Raw genomic sequence first — 21,591 nt, forward strand, 5'->3', positions numbered from 1 at the left:
GTGCTTTCCCTTAAACAGCCACAAAAGTAAGAGAAGGGGGCACTGGTACACTGCCACTCTATAACCTCAAATATAGCAGTAACAATTCTGTTTCATTAGTTCTTAATTATTCTTCCCTTATCCACTTATGGTAACACTTACTAAGCACATCATGAATCAGTTAAAAACTTTTGTTTTGTTTTTAAGTTATCATTAATGCTGAGACCTGGACAGTGGAATCTGTTTGCTCTGCTTCATTTTGCATGAATAGAAAGATCAAATCTAATTCCACAGCTGATAAGTGTGAACCTTAGCAAGAAGGGCACAGAGTTCATCTTTAAACACTTGTTAAGGGCAGTAAGCACTCTGTTTAGCACTGCCACCTTTTTACAGTGCTCATCACAACAAAATCTACAGTCCATTATTACATACGTAAACCTGTCTGCAGTGAAAGAGTTGGATGCCTACAAGTATCCAAGAACCAGCAAACCAAGTCAGATGTTGTCTGATACAGAAAGGCTGTAATGATACACTGTAAAAATAGAATTGAGAAGGCCTGCCCAAGGGGGGACAGGGACTCTGCATTTCAAATGGAAGTTTCAGCTTATCAATCCTCATCAGAACATTAACATTCTAAACAAAGCCTGGGCTATTTCCTCCAGTACTGGTGCTTACCACTTCTGCTTCACAGTTCTTATTATAAACTCAATTCAGGTCATCTTACAAAGGTTTAGAAGGCAAGTCCATGTTTTAGATTTGTTCTACAAATTTGGGCTGTTTCACATGTTGACAGTTTAGAAATCTCAGTCCAAATCCTTGCCTTTTTCCTAAACATGGAAACTAGAATAGATGAGGACAGAACTCACCTGCCAGGGATCTCTACTCCTTTTGTTATACACATATACAGTGTTGATCTGTACCAATAGGGTTTATCTGAAGTGCTTTTTATTAAAGGCTATGTGAGGATTGTATAGCTAAGTTCAGGAAGAGGTGTTTTAAGGATACAAATACACTACCCAAACTTTGAGTAACAGCAACTGTAGGACAGAAACGTAAGTGTTGGACATGTTGAAGAATGAAGCATGCAACAAGATATCTGAATGAACACACCCATATTCAGCAGCTGGAAGGAGACTGATAACACTTGCAAGATATCCAAACTTCATGAAGGAACACAAACATGCATTCATAGGACAGTTAAGAACTTTGAGAACTCTGCTCTTCAGCACAGAAGAGATACAATATTTTATTTTTCCAATAAAAAAAGTTTTAGGGGGGCTAATAAATTTTACTGCCACTATCCTGAAACAGAATGAAGTGGCAGTTATGTTAGCTGTCTTTTTGAGCAGATAGAAATCTCAAAGAGAACCTCGCATTCTACTGTTTACAGAACACAAGAGCCTTGCAAAACAGATTTGGAATGAATTAGCAGGATAGTTTTCCCAATCCTCCAAACTCCTACTGGAGGACAGTAACAGAAAAACCTAGCTATTTGAGTCACAAAATCAGAAGGCATTGTAAGTTATAGCTGCCTGGTATATTTTTTGTAGAAGCTGTTTTGCATTCGAGTAGCCCTACTTAACATTGCCACATCTTTGCTCATGTCATCCAGCACAGCTGGAGACAAGACACATCTTTATACATTCAATGATGTAGCCTTCATTTTCACACAAATGCTGAAGCAGTAAGATAGTCATTCATTATTTTAAAGGAAAACATGAACAAACTTCAACAGATTTGCTTTTTTGGTGCTTGAAATCACTTTTATTTGTGAGGAACGTCACCCATGCTGCACAGTTTCAAATAGATCTTACCAAGGAAAGCTGAAATTTCTCCTCCCCATGTCCTGCAGTGAACAGGACTGGCACAGAAAAATGAAAACTCAACACACTTGGGAGGCTTAGCACCAGCATCCAATAAAAAAAGCATTTGATTTCAATTTCAGTTCTTTGGTTGGGTATTTTTCCCTTTTCTTTTCAGTTTGATACCAAAAGAAAAACTGAAAAATTCAATACTAGCAAAATATTGAAATTCTAATAAAGAAAAAACCCACAGTTGCTGTTGAAACTGGGGAGGTTGCTCTTTCTGAATCTCGCTCTCTTCATGCATCTGTCTTGCAGGCGTTCCCTGGATCTCTGCTGCTGGTATTATTTTTAAGTTCTGATGTTTCAAATCTTTGCTTTCATCATTGTTGACTATTTATTGCTTGAATATTTCTTTGGTGTTACTTTTGAGTTGTACTTTAGGACACCTGTTGAAAAGACAGATTAAAAATATATTACAGAAAACATAATTTCACTTCACTGAAGAAAAGGTGGGATGTCAGAAGGGTGAGTGTTATGATTAACAAATTAAGCATGACTGGCATATCCTATCTATAAACTGAAAATACAGCACCTTCCTACAGCAAAACAGCACCAGTTCATTAACAGACACTATTACTAAAGATACAGATAAAGCAAAACTTGTTTTCTCACAGAAAGAAAGAACAGTAGACAGTTCCTTGATTCACCTACACAAGGCTCTCAGAAGTTACATGTAACTTACCAGATGGCCAGACATATGGGGACACAGCACAACCTAAAGTACTAAAAATATACATAATCCTGCTTCAGTTGGACTATCCATATTCCTTACCTGAGAGATGGTAAAGGTGCCTGGGGAAGGTGGACATTACTCGGCACCACTTTGCTCAGTCACCGGAGCAGGATTTTCAGCAGGTGTTTCAGTCACCTTTGTCTGAGACACAATAAGCCTTGTTAGAAACAAAGACTAAAAAGAAATCTCTTCTCTGTTCAGTGTCAGCACCAATACAACCCAGGTTTTTAGTAGAAGCAAGGAAGATGAATCTTCAGAAAATTTTAGCATATTTCTTATAGTTAAAGCATTACACAAATCATTTTTGGCCCACTTTTTTCAATACAGCTCTGACATGGAGGAGACTACTTCAGGCAGATATAGAATAAGAAATTTGCTCACTAGGTAAAGTCTGTTTACAACCTGGATTCAACTAGTTCAAGCAGCTCAGAAAATTGATCCAAAGCTTTCAAAGCTCTCTTATCCTAGAAAGAGGTGGTTTGAGGATATTTGAGAAAGCTCAAAACATTTCTCTCTACTTCAAAAGAGAGTGTTACAGTGACTCCAAGAATTATCCAGAAGCAATTCCTATCCTACTGCTGGTTCCATTTAAGGTAAGCTGCTCAAAGAAGTTCATAAGGAACAAGCAATGAAACCAGCTGCCTTTACTGTCAGCATCTTGGAGTCAGCCATCAGTAATCTCCAACACACCAATACACCTGGTAAACCCTCCCAGCAGAACAGAGGCTTGTGAATATTCATACCATCAGAACTCAGTTCCTGCTGCATTGCCAGGAGCATGCTTACCTCTTTCCCATCCTGAGCTGGCGCATTGGGTGGACGAGGTCGACGCCGGTAGTTGTACGGGCGCCTATACCCACGGCGAATTGGCTGCTGACTCATAGCATTGGCTTCATGCTGGTTCTCCTTGTTTTCGGCCTCTCCTGCCACTGGGGCAGGGCGTGGACGTGGGGGGCCTCTGAAGAGGCAGGGAAATATGTATCAAGGACAAGGGAATCCTGAGAAGGTTAAACTACCTTAACCTCAGCCCTGCAAAAGACCTCTCTAACCAAACACCATCTTCATGGTTTCAAATGCAAGCAAACAATCCCTTTGCAGTTTGACTGTCATGTAGTTTAAGGGAAAGACTTGTTTCATTGGAATAGACAAGCAGCCTGGGTGTCTCTTCACTGCTGAAACTACATCAGCATGTTCTGCTGCTTGTCTTATAATAAAGAGGTAGTTACGCCATCTGAGCTGCTGGCTAAGAGAAGAAACAAGCCAGCAGTGGCCACATAACTCTGCCAAGTCAGCCTTGGACTAGCCCAGCCTTATTTGTAATTGAATGGTTTAATTCCTAGGAATTCCTATTACACCCATGAAGCACTTCTGGATATCCCCTTTGAAATAACCAATACAATGTTACCCCTCTTGACTACAGAAAACAAGGACAAGATTTAGAGGAGCAAGTGAGGTCTGCTGAATGGCATACTAACACAATTCAGCTCCTTAGGAGTAGTCTCTATAAGCAATTATGAAAGATACCAGCAAACAATCCAGCAATTACCTTGTCACTCATCCTCCAAGAGAAAAACAAATAACAAGAAGTCAGGAATCTGAATAAACTTCTCTACTTAAAGTTAAAAAAAAAGTTGGGCAACATCTCAAAATGTTTAACAGTCAGAGGCTGGGTATTTCATATACTGATATTTTGAGCTACACTGAATTACTCAGTTATGGAATTGCTTCCTCAGTGCAAAAACATGGAAAGAGTGGCCATGTCAGAATTAAGACTGAAAAATAAAGAAAAAATCCTATGCTGGCCAAGTGAAGGGATGATTAACATGTCACTCAGCAAGTTATGCTGCATACCCCATTGGAAAGCATGAGTACTCATGTACACTCATGTACAGTCTGAACTTCGACTTAACCCAAGAATAGCCTATTTGGTCTTCAAACAACTATCCAGCCCGATTTTATGGATCCCTACATGGATCCCTTCACCAGCACAGGTTACTACAAGTTAACTGAAATGCTACCATATAATGTAATAGCCTCTAAGAGGTAGTGCATGACTTAAGTTTTTCCTGAACAGTAGCCTTTTTTCTACACCTACAAGAGACACCAGCACTTGGAAATAAGCCTAAGTGACACAGGACTGTGCTAGATACAGATAAACCAGTAGTCCAGCAATGACCTGCAAACTACTATGCTACATGTGGATGCAGTCCATGTGAAGTATTAGAACAAATTGCCCCTGCAGATGCTGGACCTACCTGTCCCAGATCAAGTGGAATCTAGATTCACCATTGTACAAGGAAGTATAAGAGTTCAGCTGGGACAAGAGCTTACAACTCACTTCAGTATGCTGATCAGTTGTGAGAAGTAACAATACAAAAACTTTGCCCTTTCTTGACCTATTCCTGACCCTGAATAACATAGTCATATTAAACTACTTCTACAGTTACCTTCTTACTCCTAATAATTACACCTTTCTCCTAATAATTCAGAGGCTTCTCACCTCTCCCTACCATTCACATGTACACGAATGTCAGGGAATACAGCTTCCTACTCTAAGCTTTTTATAGACCACATTTATTTGCAATGACAAGCAGAGAAAATAACACAAACCTGCGGTAGCGGGGACGATACGTAGGATTCCTATGGACTTGCTGATTAAGTTGTCCTCCTTCTGTGATCCCATCTTTGATTTCTCCCTCAACACCCTGCAAAGTAAATCAAAAGACCAAGACAAAGATGAAGTGTTATCTCTTCACAGGTATATGTTGACTATATAGCCCAATGATTTGAATACCAGTTCAGACAGAACAGTAAACCTGTACAAGCATCCCAACACATTAGATTCAAAGCATAGATACCATAAGGCTTTCATTTTAGCAAAGTAACCATGGGGGCAGAACAAGAGTTAACAGATGCTCTTTATCTGCTATTAGGAGGAACAAGAAGTCACCTGCTGATACCATCTCCCTCTCTCTAGGGAAAGAGAGAGAAGCCAACAGTTCTAACACATACAAAAGTGCATTTCAAAACAAATGTCACTGAACTGCAAGAGGTAAATGGATTATGGAAAGGTAGCCATTGATGTGGACACTTCTGAATTGGGATGGTGAACTGAAAGTCATCATGCTGAAAGTTGCTTCTGACCACTTCTGTTCTGGCTCTGTTAAAGAAGACTCTCCTTCACATCTCCCTCCCTCCTGTGCATATTCCAGCATAACTACAACTTCTCCTCCAACATGAGCTGACAGTTGGAATTTCAATCAGTTCTAAGATGTAGTACCAGAAATTAGAAATCATGAAGGCCTAGAAGGTCTTCTTGAAAGGACAGCATGTCAGAAGTTAGAGCATCAAAGCTAACAGTAAGGAGGAGTGCAAAAAACTGCTTTCAGCCAAAATCTCTCCTATAGGACTTAACAATCAGCATCATATTCACTGCTCTTTAAAGACACAAATTCAATATTGCCTTTTAATGGCACAGCCTAGGTCCACTCCTCCATATAGAAGCCTGCATTGAAATCTCAAATGAAGAACAGAATTTCCTATAGTGACAATGACAAAAAAGGAATGACTGAACTTGAAGCATTACTAGAAAACAATGCGGACACTTTTCCTATTCACCTTGAACTGAATTTTGATGCTTCACTATTTTAAATGTGCTTGGGTTGTAGAGCTAGTTGAAAATATTGAACTGCTTAGCCTACAAGTATCAGTAGTTTCCTGCATGCCCTATAGTATCACAAAAATACATTCATTTAACTGAAAGTTACCTAGGTTTGCTGGCCAGAGGTGTAGTATGCTTCCAGAATAAAGCTGTTACACTGTTTCACTAACTGACACACTGTGTAACCAGAAGCCAGAACTTGAGCCTTTAGATCCTGTTTTATTACACTACTAGTAAATTTATTAGATTCATTGACTGGGAAGACTTCATTTGTATGGTTAAATTATCACTACATCTCTAGCACACAGTCCTGTTCATCCAGCATATTCCCCTGAAAGCTTCTAATAAAAGATACCTGTTAATACATTAGGTCATCCTAAAAGATGAATACAAGAAGCTGGCCAGCTTCACTCTACATTTTTCCTCCTACAAAATAGGCCAGCATACAGTTACTTCCCACAAAGATATGAAGCTTTATTCTCTCCATAAGTAAGTGTATTTTTAAGCATTAGCTGCAACTGCAAGGTGCTTTTTACTCATCCGCTTCCTCCAGTTTATTCATGTTCTTCCATTTCAGTACTGTCCAAACACTACAGAATGAGCCATTTGTATTTTCACATCTGCACAAGAAATGTCAGCCTTTAAAATGTTTCCCAAACAATTTTGCCCATCTCTGACTCATTTGTTCACAGTATTTAGATGACATCATCAGTTCAAGGTTATTCATGATTCATTGCTTGTATTAACATTCTGACTACAGCTCCATGCCATGTCTTACCACAGTTTGTGGAAGACCATGGCCTCTTTTCTTCAGTGAATGCAGTTAAGAAGCATCTCTGCTCTCCACAGAACCTCCAAGCAATCCAGACAAGTATCCATTGCAACTGGTTAAAAAATTCTTGAAGGTTCTTCTCATTCTTGAGAAAAGTTACAGGTGTTCAGAAACAGGCCCAGTAAGTTATGTCCAGAGTACAGGCACATTTGAGCTAGCATGGCAAAGAATGAATAGCATCAAAAGGCTTGCCAAAAACATGAGTAAACAAGGATAAGTTCTCTCTTGCTGGGCTACAAGGTTGAACTAGTTGACTTCACTTAGCAAATATAGAAGTTCCTAAAACCTGAAAGACCACTGCACTAAAGCTGAATATTACTGCCATTCATAAGCTATAGAACTTTGAGCTATAACACTTTTTTGAACCCTTCGCTTTTTACTAAAGAAAGCAGAAGTGACATGGAACTGAGCTCTGGAAAGTCACCTCTGCAGTCTAGTAGATCAGGCCTAGGTACACTGAAATTTCTTCAGATGTGCAACAGCAGTTGCTTATAAGCAATTAACTTCCTCAAGACACTGAAGAGGATATTATGAATACTCAACAAGTTTCAGAAGAGCTCTGAAAAAATACCTAGATGGAAACACCTCCTCAAGTCAAGCAGCAACACCTTTAGTTCAGCTGTATACACTATTTCTGTGGTACTGTTCACATAATGCTATGGCTCAGACATTGCTACCTTCCTTTCCCCTTGCAAGTCTGAACACAAGGGTAAAGCAGAAGCATTGTTGAAGAAAAAAGGATATTTGAAAGAAGCCTCCTGAAATGCAGTAGATTTGCAGTTGCAACATGAAGAATACGTTAATTGATACAAGAAAAAATTCCCCAGAAGAAAGTGCTTCAGAAGAGGATTCACTCCACTAGGACACTCAGAATGGAGCTTTTACTCCTTCAGGCAACTAATTAATCAGTAAGCCAGTAAAGAAGGCCCATCAGAACTGGTCAGCTAGCTCAGAACATAAGAACATTCCACTACAATACATGAGGAGTTTAGCAGGCATAGCTGCATCCAAAGCTGACATTCTTGGAGAACTTATAACTAAGGTCATGAGAAAGTGTCACTTCTGATAATTTTACACATCCAGGTCTATCACACTAGATAGGATACATTTAGGAGTACTGAAGATGCTAGGCAGTGTCACTGCCTGGCCACTATCATTTTTGAGAAGTCACTGCAGTCAGTCTACCTAGTTACTTGATAAAGAATGGTATGTTAATGGGGTGGTACTATGGTGTGTCCAAAACCACAGAAGTTCTGTTCTGCTGTCAGTTTACAGATTAAACCAGATCTGGAAGGCATATCAATGCTTTGGTGAGCAGGTTTGATATTCAAAGGAATCTCAACAAGCTAAATGAAGGACAAAGCCTTGTGAGCAATAAGCACCCAGGTTAACATCTTTAAGTGAGCATTTGCAAGTTTTGAAGGCTGTAATTCTTCTAGAAGTGTTACCAGAGAAAGACCAGTATGTTTTCAGTTTTCAAAAGGGGCCTCATATCAAGCACCAGGTCACAAAGCAGTTAAGGCCTAGTACTGCCCCCCCAACACTAACATGGGGACTTGGACATAAACAAGATTAAGGAAAACACAGTATATCACAATTTGTCCCCTTTGTGTATACTTTCAACTGCTGGGATCCAAACACATTAGTGTCGCACGCAAGCCAGAGTTTTAGCTGCATAACCTTCCATTAGACATTCAGGAGTTCCACTGCAAGAACCCTGAGACTGAATGTTCCCCATGTCCAAGACAGGTCTCACATTATCACTCCTCAGGCAGAAGGAAACAGCTGCTTTCCATACTCAGAGTACACAGGGGTGTCAAAGCCTTGATATGTCTGCTCATTTAAAATTTGAAGCAGCTCCAAGATAAAACCAATACTATCAACTAAGCCATTCAACTAAGCCAGTTGAGGAAGATTTTAGTTTTAGGAGAGCAAAAGGAAACAATACTGGAACACAGGTAGATGATGTTTCCCAGTCTTATTTGTTAGCTTATTTGTTAACTCACCAAAAAGCTGATCAAAACCAAGTGTCCTAGATCTCTACCACACAGTTTGCAGCTTTAGCTTTCATTCCATCTCCACAAAAACAATGACATTCAGTAACAAGGCATCAATTACCATCATCAACTTCCAGTACACTGCAGTACCTCAAAGAACACCTCTCATGTATTTAAGTATGTGGTGTCTAATGGTACTAAAGAAGAGACCTTGAGATAAATAATATAAACAGCTAGACTGTAAGGAAAGGCTTCTGTTTGCCTCCATGCTGCCAACTTTGTAGAACAAGGTCAGAAGAGTAATGTTGCTTAGAGACTTATCCAATATAAAAGTCCTGGAGTTATTTGCACACTCCTGTGTGACAGTGATCACAGATTCAATGGTTAGAAAAACAGACACTGTCAAGCCTGCACTATGTTCCAGGTACCAATGCAGCATAAGCACAAAACATAATAGTAACTGCTAGAACTATATATGTACCACATAATTAGTTCCCTGCAAAATTTTGCTGGAAAGCTGTTTAGGAAGGCTTGCAAATCTGATGAAGGGTGGTGTATAGCTGGTTTAAAGAAAAGAACGTCTTCCACCATACTGCTGCAGACAGGGGGCTACGAAGGGAAGATACATTAACATTTCAACTAGTCAAGCTACTACCATGCCATGCAAAAAACAGTGAACTTGTTTACAAGTTAGTTTTTCTGAGCAACCTTCCCAAATGATGGTTGATGGTTATATTACTTTGGGCAGTGTAAAATATTTTCCCTTCCTTCAGGTTAAGGGCACGGTGAACCACCTAGGTGTTTTACTCCTGTTTGCTCCTTAACAAGAAAGCTTAACACCCAAAAAGATGCTTTAACACCATTCAGAAAGATGCTAAGAAAAAGCCTGCAGGACACCCATCAGTATTAACATCAACGATATGCTGGACAAAGTGAAAATATTCAAGAATATTACTGAAGAACACTAACAACTTAAGTATTAACAGCTCAGCACATGCCAGTGTTGAACCTGTTGTTCCATCTCCTGAGAAGAATGGAAGACAGCTGAGGTAGGACGATCACTAAGAAGTAGTCAAACTTACACTTCGAGGTGGTCCACGGCGTCGGCCAAAATAGCCACGTCGATAGCGGCGCCGGTCTGCAGCATAGCGACTGCCTTCTACAGGGACTCCATCTGGACCAGTGACATTAGCTGCTTCTGCACCCTAAAAGGCCAAAAAAAGTTAAGCCACAGTTCTGCGAGAAAAGAACCCAAGGCATCAGAAGGAAGAAACAAGGAGAAACTTGTTTGCATGAGTATAACATCAGTTCCCAGCTACATAGATCCCTTCCTCCTGTAGTGCAAAAGCAAGTCGGTTATTCTCACCCTGCAACATGGGAGTTATGACTGTGTAAGCTAATGAGTTGAGATCCTACCAGCCAGACTAAGCTCAGAGGGTAGGAAAAAACAGGAAGAAATCACTAGTTAAAGTAAAGATCCTGAAAGCTCAGAGAACTCAAAATATCTGCAATTGAGAAAGTAGAAGCTTAAGAACCTCCAAGCTCTTTATAGTCATTAAGTTACCAGACTCCAAAACAAATTATCCAGGGGAATATATATATATATCAGTTGAGGCCTGCAGACTTCCAAATAAGCATTAACTGTTCTATCAAGTGAAAGTTAAAAATTCTAGGAGCAGTAAGAGGTGTTTCTGGATCTCTCAAAACTTAATTACACCTCAATAAAGCCTTAAAAAACCCTGATCTTCCACAGAGAAGCTATATGAGTGCCACCCACCCCGGGGATCAACACATTAGACAAAAAACACTACAGGTACAGACAGTGCTCTGTGTTACTTCCCATGAGAGTGTTGTGAACTCTGTATTACACCTCTATAGTCTTACCTTCTCTCCCTCGACCACATCAAATTCTACAGTCTCTCCATCACCAACACTGCGCAAATACTTCCGTGGATTGTTTTTCTTTATTGCCGTCTTTAGATAAAGAAAAATACATTAGTTAATCTTACTATTATCTTACTCCTTCATAGCACTGTAGATTAGGGAAGAATCATATTTTCCTGTTACAGTCCCAACTCTGCATACCAGATCAGTCACCACACTGAAATACTTCAAAAATATTGATCCCCTCCCCCCACTTTTCTACAGGGCCTCCTTACTCCCTTAGTCAGGGTTTACTCCTTTCTCAACACTCATGAGCTTACAAGTCGCTGCTGCCCCAAGACTCCCCTTTTCAAGCCCACTAAGTATTAAAATATTTCTGTATTTCCATACACTCAAGTGGAGTGTTTGGTCTCCTGGAAGCCATACCAAAGTACCTTCAGCAACAACTGTGACCCATTCCTTTACAATCTGGAGACTGGTTGACCATGTATAAAGATGTTAAGATTGTGAGTATTTTGTAGGTGGTGGCATTAACTATAAATGTATCATGACAACTCTTCGTAACTAAAGAATTACAAACTACAGAGTACCAAAAATATGCATTTTACCTAAGCACTCTAAGTAAGGGAGACCCCAGAAAGTTAGGCAAGTCCCTGCTGAATACAGGGTAATGTTACTAGAACAGAATCATCTTTTCCAGACAAAAATCCCTGAAATACTATTAACATTGCTTGGAATCAGAACCAGCTGACATCATCCCATCCTCTAACCCCAGACTCCCAAGAACACCCAAACATCCTAGACTGATTTTCAGCCACAGATGCCTTTCAGTTAGTAGATTATTTCTAGGATTTCAAAGAGGCATTTATAACAAGGCAAGGCTACTGCCAGTTAAGTAAAGTGCCATTAAGTAAAGATTCAAACTGAAAGAGATCAGAAGACATTAAGCACATATACATTGTACAAGACAATCTAGGGAACCAGCTTTTTAGTGAAGTCCTCTTCAATTAAGGACCAATCTACTTGAAGTCTCCTGATATGGCTGTCTCGTTAGCATGAAGGGGACAGTACACAGAAATGCACAAATCCTGTGTTAGTAAAATACATTTACAGAGTAAAATATAAGAGAATTGTAGTATCTGTCTGCAGTCAAAGAAAGGCAGGCAGAATGAAGATCAGAGAAATTATTACCAGCACATGGCAACTATAGTCGTTCAGTCAACACTAGCCCCAAAACATTTCCCACTGAAGTACTGAAAGAAAAATTCTAGTCAGTTTAAAGTTGAGCTTGACCAGTTTAGGAAAAGTATTTTCATTTGTTGCTGAAAACAATCCCCTTTGTTTCAGGCAACAAGCCAGCTTGTCCTTGTAGCCCTATAGCCCTACATCTATCCAGTTTTTCTGTATGCTGCAGTGTCCCTGAATGGCTGTTAAGCCTTAGACCATGAAAGTGTAGATAGTATTGCTACCAAAGCAAAAAACAATCCAGGAATTTTTCTGATAGGAAAGAAGAAAAATAGGAAGAGAAGAGATAGGGAAGACGAAGAGAAAAAGCTGCTCAAGCACATTCTTTTGGGAACCACCACAACAAGCAGAGACTCCCACCTTCAGCCAGGACAGCTTTGCTTACTTTCTTGCCGAACTTTTAGTAACTGCCCCATTACTGAAACCACCTGGAAGTCCTTGTTTTTCCATAAATGCTAAATACTAACATTAAGATTGTTACCTTCACTGTAGATTAAGGGTTTAATTATTTCACTACCTCTGTGCTGAGACAACTGACATGACTCTGAAGTTTCACACTTTGCACATGATGGATGTCAACAAGCTGCATTTTGAACTCCTCCCCTTCATTGTAAGGGCAGAGGAAAGAGGACTACTAGACATCCTTCCAGGAGAGGGTATACTTAAGATTAATCAACCTATACAAACCTCCAAGAAAAATAATGGAAGATGAAATCAACATGATCTCACATGTACTGTTTCAGACTCATGGACAAAAGCTTCAGGATTCAGATTTGCAATTGAATGATCTGTAAATAGGTGACAGAGGCTGCCACATGGTAGGCTGTGGAGTTATTTCATAAAAGCATACACAAAGAATTTCGATAGTCTCTCAAAACTTAGCATTAAGTGGATGGCTTTACTACTACCTCAGCTGTAGGTAAACACTGAAGGAATAATCTGCTAACAAGCCTAAGCTCCAAGCTTAGAGAAAAGACTTTTACTCTGCATATCCAGAGAGGAGAGAGCACTATTCTCCGTTACTGTTCACCACCATTCTGCAGGCTCAAGCAGCTTTGTGTTAACACAGGCAGCACTGAACAATTAACACAAAGCCTTTCCTTTCCCAAGGGAACACTGATGAACAGACAGCTATGATAAACTTCAGAGCTAGTTCAGTACTTTGTTTGGAAGAGTTCTTTCTGTACCCTCATGATATCACCACATCATGTGCACATCCAGCATTGTCACAATGACAGCCAAAATTTGTCACATCAGTTACTGGTACATCTATACCAGGTTGCACTATAAACACTGTGCATGAAGATACAGTCTGGTTAAGTGGAGAAAAAGATATCAATCTCTTCTGCTGCACAAGCTTCCCCTTGCTGCTTGATTCAAGCTTGAAGCAAGTCAGACTTCTCTAGCTACCTACGCTTTTAACGGTGTTAAGTTGCAGAACCCCCTCCTCCTTCCCTCTCACACTCCTTTGTGAGGACACAGAATGCCCGCTGCTCGCACTGCACCTGACTAACACAGTGCCCTCAGCAGCACCTCACAGGAGCAAACTGCACAAGGACAACAAGCAAGACAAAGCCAAGCAAGTCTTGCCCTTCCCCACACCACTGATCGGGTCCCCCACAAGACAAAGGGTTAATTCAAAGCAAGCCATGCATGCCCTAAAGAGAAAAGCATTTTAATCTGTGCTCATTTATAAATAGCATCCAATAGACACACACTGAGAGTTAACCCCCATTCTGATCATGAGACCGGGCTGTTCCCTCCCCACTGTGTGCGTGCCAGGGGGGCAGGAGGAGGGTGTATCTGTTCAACTAGGTCAACCTTATTCTAAAGGGATTAGATGTATAATCCAGCCCCTCCCCGGGCAGGGCGTGGGGGAAGGGGAGGAGGAGCTGCACAGGCACTAACACAGAACAGCCAGGGAGCTGCTCGCAGGATGTTTGCTTAGCCATGTTTGAATCACCTTCCTTGCAGATTTGCCTTCCTCACACCCCTCCCTGCCCCGCAGCAGCTCCCCAGCACCACACAGGAGCACCAGGGCAGGAGCCCAGCCAGAACACCCCAAGCAAGGACCTCCCCCCACTGCACCACTAAGTGGAGAGCAGACCCATCACTCCTTCACACCCCCGCTTCCTGCCATTGTCCATGTCCCGGAACAGCTTGGGATGGAAAAGTTTAGGAACATTTGATCACGTCTGACATAGGCTGCATCTGGAGGAATCTACACTGCCATACAGAGCCCCCAAACAGGTTTAATCAGATGCAAACTCGCATGTGATGTGGGATTTCTGAGACACCAAGCCAGTTTTGCTCAGTGCTCCTGCCTAGAGCATCTCATCTTCCACAGCTGAAAATCAAGTTCTTGCCACCACCAGTTTACATGCAGGTAAATAGTCATCTCCACAAGTGAGACAAAACAGCAGATAATAGCATCCTGCCGTGGGCCTTCATTGTTTTGAATCTTCACAGGCAGTCTTAAAGAAAAATACTGATCTGTGTCATGTTTGTCATCAGTAGGACAGCTGGTTATCTTCACACAGGTCTCAGGGAGACCTTGTTTTGCCTTCAAGACAGTTTTACAGCGCTGCCTATTCAAAACACCTTTCAGTCATGAGAACTCTTCCCATCTTCCTCCACACACAGCTGCTGTACCAGCAGCTAGAAGGGAGTATGTCAGTGTGCACACAACACATGTTTATTAAGGAAGGAGGTTAACTGTTACCATTTGTGTATGAATTAAGACCTCTTGAGAAGTTTGTATACACATTGAGAGCACTTGCTCCCAGCCTGCTAACTGAACTGGCAATGTATACTGAGAACTCTTCCTGGTATCTTCCACTTGCTACAAGCACCAGTCTTACTCCCTCCTGGTTCCACCCATTTTAGGGATAAGGGGTCTAAACCCTTGACCTAGAGAAACAGTTACCCTGGGGTATTTATTCATGAAGCTACAGTATTCACTAGTATACACTATTCATGAGCTGAACTGACCCTTGATGTTTACCAAAGATGTTTAACTACATATGCACATACCCTCTCCATCTGTAACCAACTCTGAGTGCAAGCTCACCAGCTACATTTCATGGAAATACTGTCACACCATGAAGAAAGCTCTGCTTTTAAGGCTCACGTGGCCTGCAGACCTTTCACAGGGAAAAGCTCCAAGGATAGTATTTCATTTGCTGGTGAAGTCTCAGATGATGCAAAACCAGACCTATGCCAGCCAATCGGTTGGCATCAGCATGGAAGCAGCATCCTCTGCCTTCCCATTAGCTGTCTGTGACCCAAGGCTCACGATATAAACTTAGAACAGCCTACTAACAGTTCAAGGAAGGTTAGCCAATGGCAGGCTGCTTGGCAATCTCTCCCTACTTGGGCACACTTGGCACACAGCCTTCCTCCCCTTCTTCCCAAGAACAGCTGCCTCATGCAGCAACAGCTGATGGCAACCCAGCCTGGTCAGGAGCCAGGCTAGATCACTTTCTCTCCAATACCAGGGAGGGCAGACAGAACAGACCTGCAAGTGAAAAAAAGGGTGGGAAGAAACAGAAGACACAGGAGGAGCCTGATAAAGTGGGGGAAGGGAAGAAGGACAAACAGCAAATTATTTACAAAACATAGGAAATCTCCCTGAGGGTGGGGTAGAAGTTTAGTGTTCAAATCAGAGCAGACAAAAGACAGCATAAAGGTTTATAATACCTACTCCATCAATTATGAATTCAGAGAGAAAGAAAACATACCCTCCTATTCCTCCCTGGGATGCATGCATGCCAAGATGGGATATTTGGAGTAAATATTCTAAGGAGTAGCAAAGATAAGCTGACCTCAGCCACCCAGCTATTCCAGAAGCTACACAAGAAACCTACCACAGGCCAAGGATAACACACATCTGCAAGTGTGATTACTGCTCTCTTACCTGATGAACAAACACATCTTCTTTGGTATCATTTCTGTGAAAAGAAAGTGATAAATCGTAAAACTTCACACTAACATACTTAGATAGAAATCCCTGACTTTACAAGTAAAAAAACCTCCCTTCCCCCAGGCTGTTGTACATCCCCTGAATTCCACACATTCTGTATAAGGCTGTACCATCAAGACCTTCCTCTGAATTTCCAGTCATATGTTTAAGAGCAGAAAGGATACCCCCCAGCTCTAAAGAATGGGGGGGGGGGGGGGGACAGGAGGGAGGTTCCCTGTAATCTGCAGGGTAACATTCAGTATTTTGTTTCAACACAGGACAGAGTAATGACTAGACTTGCCTTTCACTACTCCCCCTCCCTCCCCCCCATCATCTTCTACAGGGCCTGCAACCTGAGCTGCTATCCTAGAGGTCAAGTAAGACTATCAACAGGACTGGTCACAGCTGTTAGCAGAGCTCTTCTTTCAGAGAAACTCCACACAAGAAGTACTAGGAGCATCCACTGGCAGGGGAACCAGAAAAGAAGTCATTAGATTGTCTAGATTACACCAGCTAGTTCAGACTCCTGCAAGCAAAACGTGAAGATGTCATAGACCTTGATTCTGTGTTCCCATACTGCAGAAACATCCTAGACCTTACAGTCCAGTCACTCAATTCTCTGCAGAGGGAATGGGTGGGTCCCTCACAAAGAGTGTGAATATGTCATCCTAACTCTCCTGTGCTTGGTCTGACTGACTTCAGCATGGTGTAGCAACTTGTTAACTGTCTCACAATACCCAGCTGAAAGTTCCCACTTTCAAGTGCTACAAGATACTAAGAATATTTCCTAATTCAAGCTTTTCTTTTTACATAGCACCAGATAGTAGTCAACAGATACGGGAATAGTAATTCCAGTATTTCCTGTACTGGAACTGGCTTCAGACCCATGAAACAGGACTATCTCATTCTACAGTGTCCAACTTCACCAAGTCCACCTGTTGTGTAATAGATTAAGAACTTGCAGGACAAAAATGAAGTGCCAGGTATGCCTTTTGCAAGACAACTGTTCCATGAAGGGGCTTCTTTTCTCTTATGAAAGAAGATATTTAAGCTCCTCAACACCACAGATATTCCAGCCTTAAAAGCCAGAATTCCCTCCAGTAACTTGGAAGTATTGATCTCAACCTTATGTAAGGTTGGAATGTGATGAACCTGACTTACAGCTCAGCTATTATTGGTGCCATTCAGATATTCATTTATACTCAGAGAATGAAGTTCTGTGAACCCAGGCCTAGCATATCTGCTCATACGAGAGAAGCTCAAAGTGCATTTTGGATGGGTGTTTTGACTAGTCTCTAAACACACTTGATTTTTATCCAAAAATATTTTCCCCTCCCCCATCCTCCAGCCTTCCTCACATCTTTACAAAAATCCAGGTAGCCATGAAAGATCATACAGCTCATTAGAAGTGAGGTATTTTTTACTCAGACTACATTTGTACAGAGTTTGACCCTCCCCTTCTTGTGTTGACCTTCCCCCCCACACCACTTTCTATGAAGGGTAGGTATGTGGTAGAAAGAGGCCCAGAGAGGGCATCCAAGTTTACTAAATGCCTGGCCAACCCTGGCCATTAACTGCATGAGCCTGTAATACTAATGTATGGCATATTATCTGTACCGAAAGTCTTGTACACTGTGCATACAAAATAGTTTAAACATACCTGTTGATAAAGCCATATCCATTTCTCACGTTGAACCACTTGACGGTGCCAAGAACTTTTGTGGCTGGAAAGAAAAATTAAAATTGCTTTAGAACAGAAGTATAGAAGTGATTCTGTGATTAGTATTACAAAAACACTTTTATACCTGCCCATGAAGTCAGACTACACTGATTCTGCTCCCTTAATGGTTAAGGCGTACATTTCTCTATTTCAGTTTATACTAACGTGGTAGCAGGCAGTAGTGCCTTAACTTACTGTTTGTCATTAAGAAGTTAGCATGCAGCATCTAAAAATGAAGCCCAGCTCTATTTTCAGAATTGGCCATTCATCCCTTCTCTATTTCTTATCCCAGAAACAGAGAATGAAGCTGTAAACCTGCCATTCACCAGTTCTCTTTAGTTTTGTAGATATGCTTCGCATCTAGCTGAAGCTGATTTAGAAGTCCCCTCTTTCACTTGGTGTCACACTTTCTTTCTTCACTAGAAACCAGAAATGGCTAAAGAAGCAGTATCACAAATACCACACAACTCTCATTCAAAGGCAGCACATCTTTGTTTTGGACGAGCTCTTCCTCCCATTAACCTCACTCTAACCAAAAGAGCCCAACATTTATTTTTTGTTTATTCCTACTTCTGGAAGCCTTCTATGAAGTATCAGCTATAAACTGACCAACTACATGTCCTGAGGCTTCTAGGAAGAAGACAAGCTCCTGTCTCATATAATACCAAATTTGCATCTTATGTAGAAGTCACACTGCAGTGTTTTATAGGATCTGGTGAAACCTGTTCCTCCAACATATAGGTACATGTGGGAGGAACTCAAGAGTGATGGAAGAAGTTCAGCCTCTCCTTCCCTGTCAGCAACTGGGTGGGGACAAAACTTGTCCTTTCCAAACCTGTAGGAAAGAGAATTTTGGGCTCTGTTCTTTAATAGATGTTATTTACTACAGAGCATAACCACACAGTTATGCTGTGTAATGTACTGTACCACAGTCATCCTATAATTTATACAGCAGATACCTGAAAGTGGTCTCATCAGGCAAATGCCTACTTGCTAAGAGCCTAACATATGTTCAGGAAAAAATAAGCATCAATTAAAGGGAAAAAGTCTAGAGACAGTCTCCAGTTCAGAAGTCCAAGCCAGTCCGCTAAAGGCAAGAAGAACATACTGCAAACAATTAAGTTTGTTTGCTTTACACCTGCATTCTTCTCTATGAAGATTCACTAGGCAATTACACAGCTAGACAGACTTTCAGTCCCATACAGTCTTGGGATTCTCATATACCTGAGAGACAAGAAGAGTGACCACCTCCTCCTCTCAATACACAGTTATGGAAGCAATGTTTGCTGGTAGCAGTCCACTGTTGTACTGTTGCTGTGGTCAACTGAAAATAGTGGACAGACTATTTACCATACCATTACTATTTACTTTTAAGAAGTGAAGGTTTTGGCAGATATCCTTATTTAGAACAAACAAAACCAATTTAAGAGTGAGACTTATTAGGGAAAAGACTACCTAATACAGCATCTATTCCCAGATTTCTCCTTATTTTCAAGGAGAGAAAAATAAGAGTTTCACTGCCTAGCACTGACTGTGTAACAATAACTATCTTTGGCATCAGCATTTATAGATGTGCTTTTAGGTTTAGTTTCATGGGGACACCACTGGGTACAGACACTTACTGCTAACATGAAGACACTGGATACGTACAAGAGCTCGCTGCACAAGTCAAGAGGCGAAAAGTGAAGGGGGTGGGGAACAAGCACAGGAGCCAGTTGTGCACACAGGTTTTAGCCTGCTGTAATAAACAAGGCTAATGCCACTGATTCCCTTATGATCATCCTTTTCCTCCCCCTCAAAATAGCCATTGAATCTGTTGGCCTATTTCAATCAGATTAGGAAGAGAAGCCTAGAAGTCTGACAGAAACCCTCAGAGAAGCAGTAGTCGAAACTCTGTGTGGCCAGCTGGCTGCTGACAAATGGAAGTCCACACACGGTCTCAGAGCTGGCTAGAACAACATCACTTTGCACAAGTTGTCAAGAACATCCTGAAGACTTCCCTCAGTCTGTAGGATAGCATACTGGGGAAATATTCCCCATCTGCACTAGTCATGCAGTCCCCCCAAGCATTACTATGAGGGGAAGAACATCAGACAGCAGTATTTTACCCTGTGTCCACGTGACCATGGCACAGACATTGTTAAGCCCGAGCTGTCATAGTGGAGAGATCAGGCAGGAAGAAGGACAAGCCCAGAGGAAACCATAACCAGTTTTACTAACAATTCAAAAATAGTTGGTGCAGTGAGTCCTACCCCACTAGGGAGCAGAAGTCCACGTATTTCTACAGGACACGATACACCTATCAGAGGAAACAATCAACAACTACTCCTACCCATGCCCAAATTACTGAATTAATGAAAACACGTTTAAGAAAAATAGAAGAGAAAGCTGATTAATCTTCGCCCTTACACCCAGAAGTCAGACAGTCAGTGCGCATCTCAGACCTTGCTTCTAATGGGATCTTTTTAGGAGACTTCAGTGAACGCATTTACAAGACCGTTAGCAGGGACACTCGAGGTAGGCAGGTGTTCAAGCCCATTGTGAACGGGCATCAATCGTCGTTGTCTCACATCTGCTGAAGAGCCTGCCTAGCAGCAGGACCAATTTGCTAAAGCAGCGCTGTGGTGGGTTACATTCCCTGCTAGACCTACGCAGGCACTTGTTCCTCCTCTCCCCCACGAAGCAACAGCAAGAGGTGCACTAGTTGAAAACCCTCCTAAGAGCGCAGTTCAGGCCAGAAGCAGCCAGATGTAAGCGATACCAGCGCGCCTCAGCCGCTTACTCACAGATCTGATAACAGGAGAGGGGAACAACCACGCAGGCTGTACCTGCAGCTGCCCTGCCACCCCCCCCCCACCCCGGCTCTGTACCTGCCGCACCGCGCCCTCAGCCCCTCTCCGGAGAGGAGGCGATGCCGTCCTCGGGGAGCCCAGCGCTGGGGCACGGGGAAGGCGACCCGGCAGCCCCAAGGGGGGGGCGGGCGGGGAGCCCAGCCCAGCCCCGCTCCGCTCCTGACTCACCGAGCGGAGGCGGCGGGGAGGGGGGGGGGGGCCGGGGATGAGGACAGCAGCGGCGCCGCCCGTCCCGGCCACGTGCAGCCCCGGCACTCACCCAGCACTTTCTTCTCCGTCTCCGCCGCCCCGCTGGTGGTGGCGGGGGCAGCGGCGGCGGCAGCGCCGGGCGCCTCGGTGGTGGTGGTCGTGGTGGTGGTGGCGGCGCCGGGGCTCTTGGGCTTGGCGTCCGGGGCGGCTGCGGGCGGTGCCGGCGGGGCTCCGTCAGGCGCCGCCGCGGCGGTGGTGGTGGTGTCGGTGGGCGCCGTGGCCGCAGCGCTGTTCTCCGCCGCCTGGCTCATGGCGGCAGGGCGGGTCGGGGCGGGTGCGCGGCGCTCGGCGGGCGTCCCGGGGCCGGCGCTGGGTCTTACTGCCCCAAAATGGCCCCGCCGAACTTTTAAGGCAGGCCGCGGGGGCCGGCGCCGCCGCCTCGTTTGCATTTAAAGGGGACGCGGCCCCGCTGGCCCCGCCCGCGCCGGCTGCGAAGGAGGCTGGGGCTGAGCGTGCTCTCATGGAGCCGTTAAGACTGGGCAAGGCCGCCGAGATCACCTGCTCCAAACACCCCCTACCACCACTGTCACCCGCTGAACCACGTCCCCCAGCACCACGTCCAACCTTTCCCTGAACACCCCCAGGGACGGTGACTCCACCACCTCCCTGGGCA

The 21,591-nt window shown here is 42.9% G+C and overlaps 1 protein-coding gene across 2 annotated transcripts; it reads right to left on the reverse strand.

Moving 5' to 3' along the window:
* Positions 1–1,715: 1,715 nt before the first annotated feature.
* YBX3 (Y-box binding protein 3) lies at positions 1,716–21,307 on the reverse strand. 2 transcript variants are annotated; one of them, XM_068653816.1, is made up of 9 exons: positions 20,989–21,307; positions 17,818–17,881; positions 16,113–16,146; positions 10,952–11,041; positions 10,150–10,272; positions 5,188–5,282; positions 3,364–3,535; positions 2,624–2,718; positions 1,716–2,232 (listed from the first exon to the last, which is right to left on the reverse strand). In XM_068653816.1, exons 1-8 carry the CDS (start codon positions 21,227–21,229, stop codon positions 2,653–2,655), a joined length of 885 nt encoding a protein of 294 aa, XP_068509917.1. In that variant the 5' UTR covers positions 21,230–21,307; the 3' UTR covers positions 1,716–2,232; positions 2,624–2,652. The 2 variants fall into 2 exon arrangements, with proteins under 2 accessions (XP_068509917.1, XP_068509908.1); XM_068653807.1 differs by having other exon boundaries at positions 1,716–2,230; positions 2,617–2,718.
* Between the last annotated feature and the right edge of the window lie 284 nt (positions 21,308–21,591).

The sequence above is a fragment of the Anas acuta genome, chromosome 1 (assembly GCF_963932015.1).
Source record: "Anas acuta chromosome 1, bAnaAcu1.1, whole genome shotgun sequence".
Lineage (NCBI taxonomy): Eukaryota > Metazoa > Chordata > Aves > Anseriformes > Anatidae > Anas > Anas acuta.